We start from the raw sequence: 12074 nt of genomic DNA, 5'->3' as shown, positions 1-12074 counted from the left end.
CCAAATCTGCAGTGGCACAGCCCCACTAGCTCCCAGACTTGGCTATGATATGATGGGGGAAAGGGCTGGGAAGAAGTTCTGGCTCCACATCAGCACAGGGACTGGGAGGTGCTGGGAGGTGCTGGGGCTGCTGCTGCTGTGATGCTGGGATCAGGGAGGCCAAGCAGAAGGGAAGGCTTTTAGACCTAAGAAGGCTGGGGCACTTCCAGCTGAGAAGTTGGGTTTTTCCCCTACATCTCTGAAAATAGTTGTAGTGGGGTCGCCAAACAGGGGGGGAAACAGGAGGGAAACAACCAGTGATGGCACAGAGAGAAAACAGCTTTATTCATTAGCACCAGCACAAAACAGCAGTTTGAAAATAAGGCTGAACACTGTGGTTCCACAACAAGCATCCTGTAAGTAAACAGGGTACCACTTCCTTCTCCAGGGACAGATCTTACTTTCAGCATCTACTGCACCATTACAAAATTCAATGGGAAAACATCCTGGGCTTATAAAACAGCACTCATACCTAATTCCAACTCACAAATAGCTCTAGGATGAAATTCCCCTCCCATTCTAGCAGTGGAGGCACAAGGTGGGGCTCAGTTTAGCCACATCACTCAGCAGGGCACCCCAAGATAGGTCTGCAAGGCCAGAAGTCTTCAGCATCACGTCTGCCCTAAGTGTAGCTGAATTATTGTGGATAAATCACACCTTTGCAAGGCAAAACAAACTTCCAGGGTCCTAAGGTTGCTCAGCAGGTCCTGGTGCTTGGCAGTAGCGTTTCTAGGTCTATGCCAAGCTCTCACGGGTGGTCTGGCAGGACCTCTCAGCTTCCAGTGCTCACTGCAGCTCCAGGCTGTTCACATATTCCTTCACCCACCTGGCATCAGGGTTAGCACAGACCTCCCGCTTTTTCCTGGTCACAAACCTGGCAATTCATAAGTTCAGGGGTTAGAGTCCCGGGGGAAGAAAGAGGCATGAGGGACTGGGGTCATGTTATTGGGTCATCTCTCACAAACTCTCAAGCATCCTGGAGCTGCAGAGTGTGCTAAAACCCAAGGGGAGATCAGGGTCCCTTAGGAAAACCTGCCTTGCTCAGATATTAATCTCTTTGTCCTGTGCAGTGGTGAACCTGGGTGCAGTGTGAAATATTGTGTGGATTGAGTTCATCAAGCTCTGGAAGGTCCTGCTGCCTCCTGATCTCCTTCCCATGCCTTATTCCCAGCATCAGGACCATCCAAGGAGACCAAGGGACCATTTATTTCTCAGCTGAGGAGGGTGAGGGCTTACACACTGTACATGGAACCTGGGTGGCCGCTCCCTTCCCCCAAGTATGATGCCTCACAGCATCCTGCTCCTGGCCCTGTTAGATGTGAAGCCAGGAGCCAAAGGCTGGCAGAGCCTCCCCTCAGGGCCCAGTGCTGGTACTTACACAACTGCTGGCTGGGAACACTTGCTGCTGGTGTAGAAATACTCCTGCACATGACTCTGAGGCAGCTTTCGTGAGATGTAGCTGAAGCAGCATAAAGCCATGTCAGAACCCACTGGAAGAGATCAGGAAATCCAGCCTGAGACCATTACTCAATAAATTACACATTCCTGGCTGAGAGCACAGACAACCACCTCCTTAATCAGCTGAACTGTCCCTTCTCCTCGTGTTTTCCCTAAAAATCAGCAAGAAATTGCTGTGAACACAGAAGCTTGATGAAAAATATTGCTAGGATTGTTTGTTAACTGTTTTACACTAACATCCAGGGTAAAAATCCCTATTGTTACCCTGTGTCCACTCCTAAGGGCCAGCAAGAAAATGGGGGAAGAGGAAACCTGAAAACTTTGATACCAGTAAAATTCATCCCTAAGATAAAAGGATATTAGAAAGGGAGACCAGTCCCAATAAATCAGAAATTATTCAAACAGTTTTCCAGCATTTGCAGCTGACTTTTGTGAGTTCTACTCCAAATTACAGGCAGTCAGAGCAAAAGTCCACCCCAGGAGAGCAGAGGGATGCTGTACTCACATGGAGCAGGAAGGGCCTTAGAAAAGAGGTCAGCAACCAGGACGATGGAGAGGCAGAGTGTGGATATGTTCATCCTGGACAGGGATAAACAGAGGCAGGATCAGAGCAGGTTCCTCCTGTGCCTTTTGTGAGGTGCTGGCTGAGTCCTTGCTTTTTAAAGGGACAGTGGCCAGTCAGTCAGATTTGAAGGCAAATGTGGAGTTTCCAAAACTAATAGAACTGATGTCATGGCATCTTTGCCTCAGAAATACTGAAGAAAAAAAAAAAATAAACAGCTGACCAAGGAAGTAGCAGAATAGCCTTTGTGTGAAGGGAGGTAAGTGTGAGCAAATCGGCCTCCAGTGACCAAGACAGGATATGAAACCACCCTTGAGCAGGAGGTTCACATTTGCATCATCCAAAACAACTCTGCTTATCAAAGTCACCTCAGCATCCCCACCAAAGCACCAGGAGGACCCAGCTCAGTCTCGTCTTCAAAGAACTATGTCTAGGGGTCAGGGGTGCTCAGAACCTCAAATGGAAGGTGCAGGTTCAACCAAGGGGTCCCTTCTCCAGTGGTGGGTCTGAGAAACGTCCAGGGTGGATACAGGGGGTCAGTGAGGGCAGCATGGGCAGCAGGAACACTCAGTCTGGAGACTGGCTGTAGATCCAGGCTGGCAGTCTTGGCACCATCAAGCACAAAATTCTCAGTGCTGTGCTTCCAGTGTGGGGTTGTGCCTTCCAAACCCCTCCCAACAATCCCATTAGGGGCTGGGCTTGACTGGGAATCCTGCCTGGATGGGCTAACTCTACAAAGAGCATCTTCTCCAAGTGCTGGTGGGTTTGGTTCAAGGTGGGATGCAGAGGGCAGAGCAGGAGCTTCCCCAGCCCAGGGAGCTGAGAGGGACCAAGAGACTCCAGTCCTTGGTGCCCACCTACAGTCACGGAGGTCATGGCATGGACTGCACAGAGGGCCCTGGCACCGCCCTTGCCATGACATGATGGGTTCCCCAGGATGTGCCAGGGAGCATTTCCCCTTTTTCCACCTCTCTGCTTTGTGACTGGCTCCCGTTTTGCCAGCTCAAAGCCTGTAGTCCCTCTGGGTGTTTTCCTGCCCAGCTGCTGCTCACAAGGTGCCACGAGCTCATGTTTCCCAGATTTCCTCACTGACCCTTGGCCCCAGTGCTGTGACAGGGCTGCAGAGAAGGGCTGCTCTGCTGCTATTTTCCTTCTCCCCCACTGGCCTCATGGGTCTGTGGGGGCACTCAGAACCTGCCCAGTGTACCCTCCACCATGATGTCCGCATGAGTGGGGACCAGGGCTGCAGGAGGGTCTACAGGGCTGTGCCAGGGACCCTGCTGGGGTGGGCAGGAACCCATGGTTTTTCCAAATCATCCTCCCAGGAGGCATCCAGGTGCTGTCCTGAGGACCCTGAGGACTCTTCATGAGCAGAAGCTGGAGCTGTACCAAGTGCCTGACATCATGGGGTCGTCACAGACACATGGTGGCATTTTGGGGCAGCACAGCCATGTGCTGCAGGTATTCAGGCTTTGCAAAGGACACAACCTCAGCTGGAATTTGCCAAGTGACTCTCCCTGTCAGAGACGGGGAGATGGATTATTTATTGCTACTGCCATATTGTATTCCAGAATTGTGATTAGTCTGTTGTTCTGGCTAATTGACGTGAGCATTGCTTATGCCCCAGATCCATGTAGGGTGTAATGTAAGGCAGTAGGACTCACCTTCATCTTCTCCACACAACAACAACAACAACAACAGCAACTGCATTTTGTGCTGAGCCTCATCCCCACTGCCCCAAGGATGATCCTGGGGCTGGGATTTCTCTTTCCAAGGAGCAGTGCCTGTAGAAAATGTCTGTTTTTATGTCCCCCACCTGCCTTGCCACATGGCCTTACAAAAAGCTCCAAAAAGCAGCTGCCGTGCTGTGTCACCTCCCTGTCGCCTGTGGTGAGTGACAGAGATGGAGACTGTCCTGCCTTGGGACATGCAAATTAACCTGTTTGGTGTTCCCAGATCTGCTGGCAGATGGAGGAACTGTTACTGCCTGTGACATGATATGTGATAGGGCCAGATCAAGATCTCAGAAACCACAGAAAGATTCTGATGCTCCCCCAACCGCAAGGCAGCCAGAGCTCACACTCTGTCATGCCTGGTAAAGGCAACCGAAACCATAACATCTGACTATGGCTCTCACAGTGCAGGGTGACTTCTCTTCAGCCCTGCACAGCCTCCCCCTTCCCTGTCCCAGACATGCCCCAGGACTGGCACAATCCTGTAGGATCATCACACAGCCCAGCCTTACCCCTTGCTCAGGAGCTTTGCCCTGTCAGGGTTTTTGAAGGTGCATTCGGCAGCCCTGGCCCTCATAGCAGAGATGCCAGAGGTTTGGAAAGATGCCAGGTCATTTGTGGTAGCTCCATCCCTTCTCCAGGCCACATTCCCCAAAGCTGCCTTCCTTTGTCTTCTCCTTCTCCTTGCAGGGCAGCTCCCTAAGGAAAGGTGTTGGCAAAGACGGCAGCTGGGATCCACCAGGCACTGCAGAGGAACCTGGGAAGAGATCATGGCACCACAGGGACCCGGGGAGTGGGGGATGCCCAGGGTCCCACTGGGACCTCTGACCAGGAAGGGCTGTGGAGAGGGACCATGGTGGGGTTTGGCCTCAGATGGAGACGGGAGCTGCACTGACCACTTTTTGGAGCTGCATGGGACAAAGCAAAACACAGGGAGGTTTCCGCAATCTGTGTGCCTCTATCCCTAAAAACCAGGGAGGTTTTCTCTCTGTCCATTTACTTTCCCTCCCAACCACATGTGAGCATCCAAGGAGCACTGGGCCCTCTGCTGTTCTCCACGGGAAGCGTTCCTGGAGCCCTTCCACTCATCTCTACCTCAGCCACAGGTCATCCTTCTGCTGAGGAGCCCTGGAGACATCCCCTTGCTCCCCTCTTGGGGCCTCCTCCCTGCACACAGCCTAGGAGCTCCATCTTCTGTGTCAGTGCTACTTCCCCTTGAATCAGAGCCCTGCTATGCTGGGAGGTGCAGGCACAGGTGACACTTGTACTGTCCCCTTGAGCCCTGGGCTCTCCCTTATACTTTTTGTCCTGGGCAAGGGTCTGCAGCTCTGCAATGCCCTGTCTTGCTGCCCATGATGGTAGCAAATCCTTGGGGAGTGGGGGGACCATTTCCAGCCCTTCTCCATCTCCCTGTTCATCAGAAAGCCACTTTTTGTTCCCCTTCTCTGGGGCAAAGGAAGACAGAAGTCTCAACTCCCACTAAGGGCTCTCTGTAAAAGAGAATCAACTATTGGTTACCTGGAGCTCTTCACAGCTCCAGATTAGGTTCCAAAAGCTAGCCCCAGCCAGCTGTTTTCTCATAGACAAACAAGATGACCAGGTTACTGTAAAACTAGCAGGAATAGGGCTCCAGACAGACTCCCTGCCCAGCACCAGGGCTCAGATCAGTTTCTCTTGCCCAGGTAAGGCTCTGCTGACAGTCAGCCTGTACCTGCACTTCTGTTGTTCTCCCCAGGTGACTCTGGGGAAGCTCTGGCTGTGCACTGGGGGTCAGTATTGTTGTGTTCATGATACTGTGCCCAGTGTGGCGTGTGTCACACGAGCCTGGCAGTGCACAGCAGCCCCAAGGGGGTCATGATCCAGCAGCAGCAGAAAAACCTCCCTGGTGAACCTCCAGAGGATGTTACACCTTTTCCTAAACCTTTTGCTGTCACTGCCTTCCCCAAACCTGCCTTCAGTGGTGGTCAGAGTCATGGCACTACCATCTCCTGGTTCCCTAGCCTACAGAGGTGGGGTCCCCTTGCACAGAGGGGGCTTCCCAATGCCACAGGCATCCGTGCCAATTTCCCCAGGAAGGCTGTGGCATCCATCCTCTCTGGTCCTCTCCTTGAACTGCGGGGATCAAGTGTCCCTGTCCCTTCAGGGCTTGGTTGATACCAGCAGCAGGTCATTCTGCTGCTGGCCACTCTACACAGATGGTCACTACTCATCCCCGGTGGTCTAGTGGTCAGGTTTGGGCACTCTTACTGCTGCGGCCTGGGTTCACAACCCAGCCAGGGAAGGGGTTCCTGGGACCAGAGGTCCCAGTCTTTTCCTGGGTGGCTGTGCTGTCCTGGAGCAGCTCCTGGGGTTCAGTTCAGGGTTCAGAAGCTCCCAGTGTGTGGGGCTATGTCAGGGTGGGACAAATTCTGGGGGGTGGCAGCAGCCTCCTGTCCTCCCACTGCCATCAGGCAGCAGCTGCCAGTGGGGTAATACCCCAGTGGTGGGTGTAGGGAGCAGAATGTGACAGGGATGTAGGGGACTCACGAGCCAATGCCCCAATACCTACCCCAGGGAGGGATTTTACACTGTCTGACACAATACTGGGGACTGTGATGGTTTATGTCCCCTTCTAATGCCATGGTCACGGTTTGGCCCCATTTCTCCCAAATGCTTTGTTGTGCCAGTCGGGAGTCGTTGGAAGGGAGGGAGTTGGCATGATAAAAAACATTACTCTGCCCCTGCAGGATCTGCTTCTTATCAGCCTTTGCCCTTATCTCTTTAAAACATTCGAGGCATTAGTCTCTGGCTATCAGTAAGACAATAAATCACAGGACTCTACCAGTTTGAACGAAGTTCAGTCTATCACTGCAGAGTGACGGCTGTAGGGAGCAGGGTGATGGGCTTTTGTGAGCAGGGTGACACAGGTGCAGAGAGCTGCGTGAAGGGTTGCAGAGGGCAGGGTGACACATTTATAGAAAACAAGGTGACACCTCTGTAGAGAGCAGGGTGACAGGAGGTAGAAAGCAGGGTGACACATCCACAGGGAACAGTATCACACAGCTGTAGGGAACAGGGTGACAAGGCTGTATGGGAAGGGGACATGCTATTGCAGGATTTCTTCCTGTGATAAGAAGAGGTGCAGGGCTGCTCCTCTGAACACCCTCCTGACCACCTCCTAAAGGTAAAAAGCCCCTGGAGATGAGGGCCAGAGGCAGGATGGGAACACAGGGTCCCCTTGAGGGAGTGAGACTGCCCTGTGTCTGTCAGTCTCTCCTGGGGCCAGGGGGACAGGGACTGACAGTAAAACTCCTGCTGTGAGCAGGACTAGAACCTGCGTGGGGAAACCCCAAATGATTTCAAGTCCAACGCCTTCACCACTGGTCCATCATAGCAGGTTGCCCATGCTGTGTCTGCAGAGCCCCTGGGTGTAACCCTGCCCAGGGGCACAGCAGGACCTGGTCCCATCCTGGACATGGATGCTGCTATCCCTGCTTCACATCCAGCTCAGGGACTGCTGATCATGCTGCCACCTGCCCTGCACAGAGCACTCCAGCTGTGCCGGGAATGGGAGCTGGGCACCAGCCACAACATCAGTGGAGAAGACATGGGAGATGGATATGGTGGGAGGTCTGTGTCCTGTCTTATCTCCTTATATCCAACAGGAAACTTGTCCCAGGACAACTGTCCCCAATCTACTTTTCTAGTCTGGAAATATCCCAGCCTTCTCCATCCCCTCTTCCCACAATATCCCTATCTTTGCCTCTGTGACAACATGTCCAGACAGGGCTCTTGGAGGCAGCCTGAACCATGGACCTGGCAGGTTCTGTCCTGCAGTTGGGAGGAGATGTTCCAGGCTTGTGTGGTTCTCACCAGGTTTCTGCCTGCATTTGGGCTTTTGGAACAGGGGATTTGGAGAAAGGAGGAAAAGGTGGCTGTCAAGAGGAAATCCTTGCTGAGCAAGGTCTGGTAGTGACTTGGCCTCTCCTTTGGAGCATAAATCCAATTTGGAGGGCAGTCCTGGAAGCACTGTCCTTGGTTTGGGTGGGAGCTGGCTTTGGGGACTCATCCTGAAACATCCAAAGCCCTCCCTGGGTTCCTGGAGTTGTGCCCAAGTGCTGTACAAGAGCTTCCCTATGTCACTGGCACTCCATGCCCCTCCCATTGGGGATTTTTCAGCAGGAACTTGCACTTACCAGACCCCAAAATGAGGTCTGGAGTGGTCCACCATGATATCAAAAGGATAGAGGGTCCAGACCACAGTGGAAGGACCTGGAGATAACCATAGTGGGAGCAGAGGGACCTGGAGAGGAGTGGCACCCTATCAGAGGAGGTTGAAGGGGACTAGACCTGAAAAAAAGAGGTCTGAGGGAGTTAAGGGGGTTGAAAGGTGTGGTCTGGGGAGCTCCAACAGAAGCATCTGGAGGAGACTGTAGGACACAATGTTGCCCAACTGTTTTTGCAACCTGGCTGGACTCACACTTTGATTGCGCTGGTAGGAATTGCCCCAGTATTCCTCTGACTCTTTCATCTTATTGACTTTTTTCCTTATCTAATCTTGTGTCGTTGGCAGTGAACAGCTATTTTCATCTATAATTCTTGTCATATTTACAGACAAAACAATCTTGCTGGTTAAAAGAACAGGATGTGTTTACAGAAAAGTCTGAATTCAACAGAGAGCTGACAGGTCTTCTATAGTAACAAATGGCACTTTGCAGTATTATGCAATAGAGAAAACCACAGGGTGTGTCATGAGGCAGAGCTTCTAAATCAAGGAAACGTTCAGACTCTCGTTTTCACCCTTTAATCTTCCAAGTTTCAGGAAACAGTGACAGCCCTGCCTGAGCATGGATTTTTCTGGACCCAGCACACAGCTCTCACCATTCCTGAGGACAGGGAATGGCCTCAAGTTGTGCCAGGGCAGGTTTAGGTTGGATATTAGGAAAAATTCCTTCATTGAAAGGGTGATCAGGCACTAGAACAAGTTGCCCAGTGCAGTGGTGGAATCACCATCCCTGGAATTGCTCAAAAAACATATGTCTCTTGGGGACATTGATTAGTGGTGGCTTTGGCAGTGCTGGAGGAATGTTGGATTCAATTGTCTTAAAGGGCTTTTCCAATAGAAATGATTTTGTGATTCCTTGATTCACTGTTCCCTCCCATCACTTGATGCAATGTTAGAGACACTTTTCTCACCTTAAACCAGCATGTCACTGGTTGCAATGTGTGGGCATAGGATGATCCAGAGGAGACTTGGAACACCAGGGAATCCCTTCAAGCTCTGTCCATACAGACATTCCTTCAGAGGGTTAAGCATTGAATCAAGCCACAAAATCTGTGATTGTTTTTTGCTTCTATTCACATATTCAGCCTCTTAAGAATTTAAGCTGCAGTCCAGGAAAAATCATCCGTGGCTGTGGATGAAATCATCCCATATCTCCCAGCTGTGGGGCACAATGAAAACTGAAGTGGGAACCAAAGCTTCTTCCACTCTTTTTGCTTAAATAAACCTCTGGAGTGTTTGAAGCCATGTGTTCTCCTAGTGGCTTTCCAGGGGCCTGACAACTGCTTCTGCTGCGTCCCATATTTCCAGATAAGATAGGAACTGATTCCAGAACAGGAAGATATATGGAAAATGGAGAAACCATCCTCCTGCATTCTGTCTTTACTCCTGCCAGCCTCATCTCCAGAGAAGCCATCTCCCACCTTCCCACCTGAAAATGGCATCACAGTCTGGAAGAGAAGTGGAAGGGATGGAAGAAAGGTTTACTAAAGGATGGGGCAGGAAGAAGTTTGGTTCCTGAGGGGGAGCTGAAAGTTTTATTCAGTTTGGTCTATGGGAAGGGAAATAAAGCGTCAGCCCCTGGGAAAGGGTTGTTGATCTTATGGAAGGAGTGTTCTAGCTGCTGCTTGGACTGGAGTCCCATTTAGGCCTTGCAAGATGAGCATTTTCTGTGGATGGATGTGCTGTAGCCTGTCCTGGTGTGTGTGGTGGGTCCTACCACTGTTCTGGAAAGTCACAGATGCCTCTCCATGGCATTCCAGCCCTGGGCACTGTGCCTCCTGTTTGAAGGAGGTCTGGAAGGAGCCCCCAAGCAGCCTGTCCTCACTAGTGTCTCCCCAGACTCTTGGGCTCACCTGGAGCACCTCCCATGGCTATCAAGTATCTCCATGGCAGGTGGGGAGATGCACCAAGGAGGCTTCATAGCCTTGGGTGTTGAGTCTTTAAAGGAGAGCTTCCAGAAAAGGTGATAATGTTGCCCCTGGGCATCACACAGCTGAAGACACCCCTGAACACCTCTGTGGTGCCACCTCTGTGGTGCTACCTTTTGAACATCCCTGGCAGTTGCTGTCACTTATCCATAAAGGGTTAAAGTTCTCTTTTAGTGTTGCAGCCTTTCTATTTTTAAAGCTGGACAATCTGGTTTTATTAAACATCATCCCTGTCCTGCTGGGAAGTTTTCCTCCTCTAGTTGCCCTACAATTTCTCTGCTGTAACCTATTACTTCTCACTTTTATATGTTTCACCCTGCTGACTACATCCTCTTTATAAGCTCTGCCTTTCATCGTTTGGAGCAGAAGATGCACTGGATACAGTTATGTAAACTTGTGCCCTGGACAAGGACAGATTGGCTTGTACAGGCTATTGGCTCTCAGTTTGTAAATAAATCCACAGTTTGAAATATAGGAAAAATACACCATTGGCGGGTGAAGAGGAAACTTTCTACATTTGAAGTTCTACCCAAATTAAATCCTTAATCATTATTAAACTTGAGACCTCATGGTTCACACCTGGGATTTAAATGTGTCTCTGTCACCTAAGGCCAGGTCAAATGGGGCTTGGAGCAATCTGGTCTAGTAGAAAGTGTACCTGCGCATGGGACAAGGTGGAATGAGATGACCTTTAAGGTTCCTTCCAAACCCAAACCAGTCTGGGATTCTGTGATTCTATGATTTCTATGAAAACAAAGCTGAAGGAGCTTACAGGAATATCAGAGGTATCAAATGAGAAAGGGGAGGATGTTGCCTTTTGCTGTTAGGATGGGAAATAGGAATGCAATAATAAGCTCTTTCTTTTGTTTGTGTTGCTGGAGTTTAATGAACGCTTGTTCCTACAGCTACTTTTTAGCAAACACCATCAATAGTTTACACAGTTCTGGGTTTGTACTGGGGTACAATCCCATTTAGGGTTGAAGATTTGCAGCCTGAACAGGACCAAGCTAGCAATACCAAGAGCCTGAGAGAAAAGAAATCTACATCTTCTCAAGATAGAGGAGATCTGCTGCTTGGTCAGATAAGTAATGGATAATTATTGCCCTGGTTGCCTGATGTCTTGTAAACTGCTGAACGTACCTTGGTCTTGGTAAGCAGGATACCCTGGGTTTTCTGGAGGCTTCAAAGACTGCACTGGAACACCACCAATCCCAGCTGGAGTGACATGGGAGTGCTTACCTTGGGAACTGCACTTAGACCCATTAATGGGCATGATACAGCCTTTGTGAATGCAACCTTTGCCTACCAGGAGACTGGAGCCATGGGAGCAGCATGGGGCTATCTCCCCACAAGGACGTGTGTCCTCGAGGGTGGACAGTGTTCCTGTGCAAGGGCAGTGGGGGTCACCAGCCTGCCAGTGAGATGTAAAGGAAGATTCCTTGTCTGACCGGGCAATTCCTTGCCTTCAGCCTGGCAGTCTCACTGGCACCACCTGAGCTAGGACTGAGATCCCTTCCGAGCAGTGGCACCAGTGACCCTACTAGACTCCCCACACCCCTCACACTCCCCCAGTGAGACCAAGTTTCCCCACCAGCTCGACCCCAGGTTCCCCACAGCAGAGTCACAAATGTCTGGATGCTTAAGATAATTTAATCTTGGTGTAACAACAGAATAATAGCTTGAGTTGGTGCCCCTGAGCAGGGATCCAAACAAAGGAAGCCCTGGGCTTTATGCTCCCACAGCCCAAGCACAGGAAAGTCTGGAGTCATTGGCTCCAGCCACGTCTCCAAGTGTCCCTCACCTGGCTGTGCACAGGTCCGTGTTCTCCCTGCTGGGAAGGGGCCTCAGTCCCAGTTCTGGTGGTGCCACTGGGACTGCCAGTGGTGGCTCCTGGATAGTCAGACAGGGAAGTTTCCTTAAGAGTCACTAATGGAAAGGATACTTATCACAAACACAAAAAAATTAACAAAGCCACCCAGCAGGTACCTGGACTTTTGCCAGGTGGAGCACCTGGTAGGGTGATCAGAGTCCGCCTGGTGCTGGGGGCCACTTGCTTTGGATTCAAACTCCTCTTTAGGGGAGAAATATTG

General features: G+C 50.9%; 1 protein-coding gene across 1 annotated transcript; it reads right to left on the bottom strand.

The window, feature by feature from the left end:
• Nucleotides 1-297: 297 nt before the first annotated feature.
• LOC119709977 (C-C motif chemokine 5-like) lies at nucleotides 298-2342 on the bottom strand. The gene is made up of 3 exons (XM_038158412.1): nucleotides 2003-2342; nucleotides 1418-1529; nucleotides 298-913 (listed from the first exon to the last, which is right to left on the bottom strand). The coding sequence occupies exons 1-3, from the start codon at nucleotides 2073-2075 to the stop codon at nucleotides 826-828; spliced, it is 273 nt and encodes a 90-aa protein (XP_038014340.1). The 5' UTR covers nucleotides 2076-2342; the 3' UTR covers nucleotides 298-825.
• Nucleotides 2343-12074: the final 9732 nt, after the last annotated feature.

This window comes from Motacilla alba, chromosome 19, assembly GCF_015832195.1.
Source record: "Motacilla alba alba isolate MOTALB_02 chromosome 19, Motacilla_alba_V1.0_pri, whole genome shotgun sequence".
NCBI lineage: Eukaryota > Metazoa > Chordata > Aves > Passeriformes > Motacillidae > Motacilla > Motacilla alba.
This window is presented reverse-complemented; position numbering and strand designations above follow the sequence as displayed.

Bases quoted from the DNA above. Each gene is read 5' to 3' on its own strand.
- LOC119709977 (XM_038158412.1), bottom strand. From the start codon at position 2,075: ATGAACATATCCACACTCTGCCTCTCCATCGTCCTGGTTGCTGACCTC. The intron at 1,530-2,002 runs GTGAGTACAGCA...GATCTCTTCCAG, and splicing joins TAAGGCCCTTCCTGCTCCAT to TGGGTTCTGACATGGCTTTA. The intron at 914-1,417 runs GTAAGTACCAGC...ATGAATTGCCAG, and splicing joins TGTTCCCAGCCAGCAGTTGT to GTTTGTGACCAGGAAAAAGC.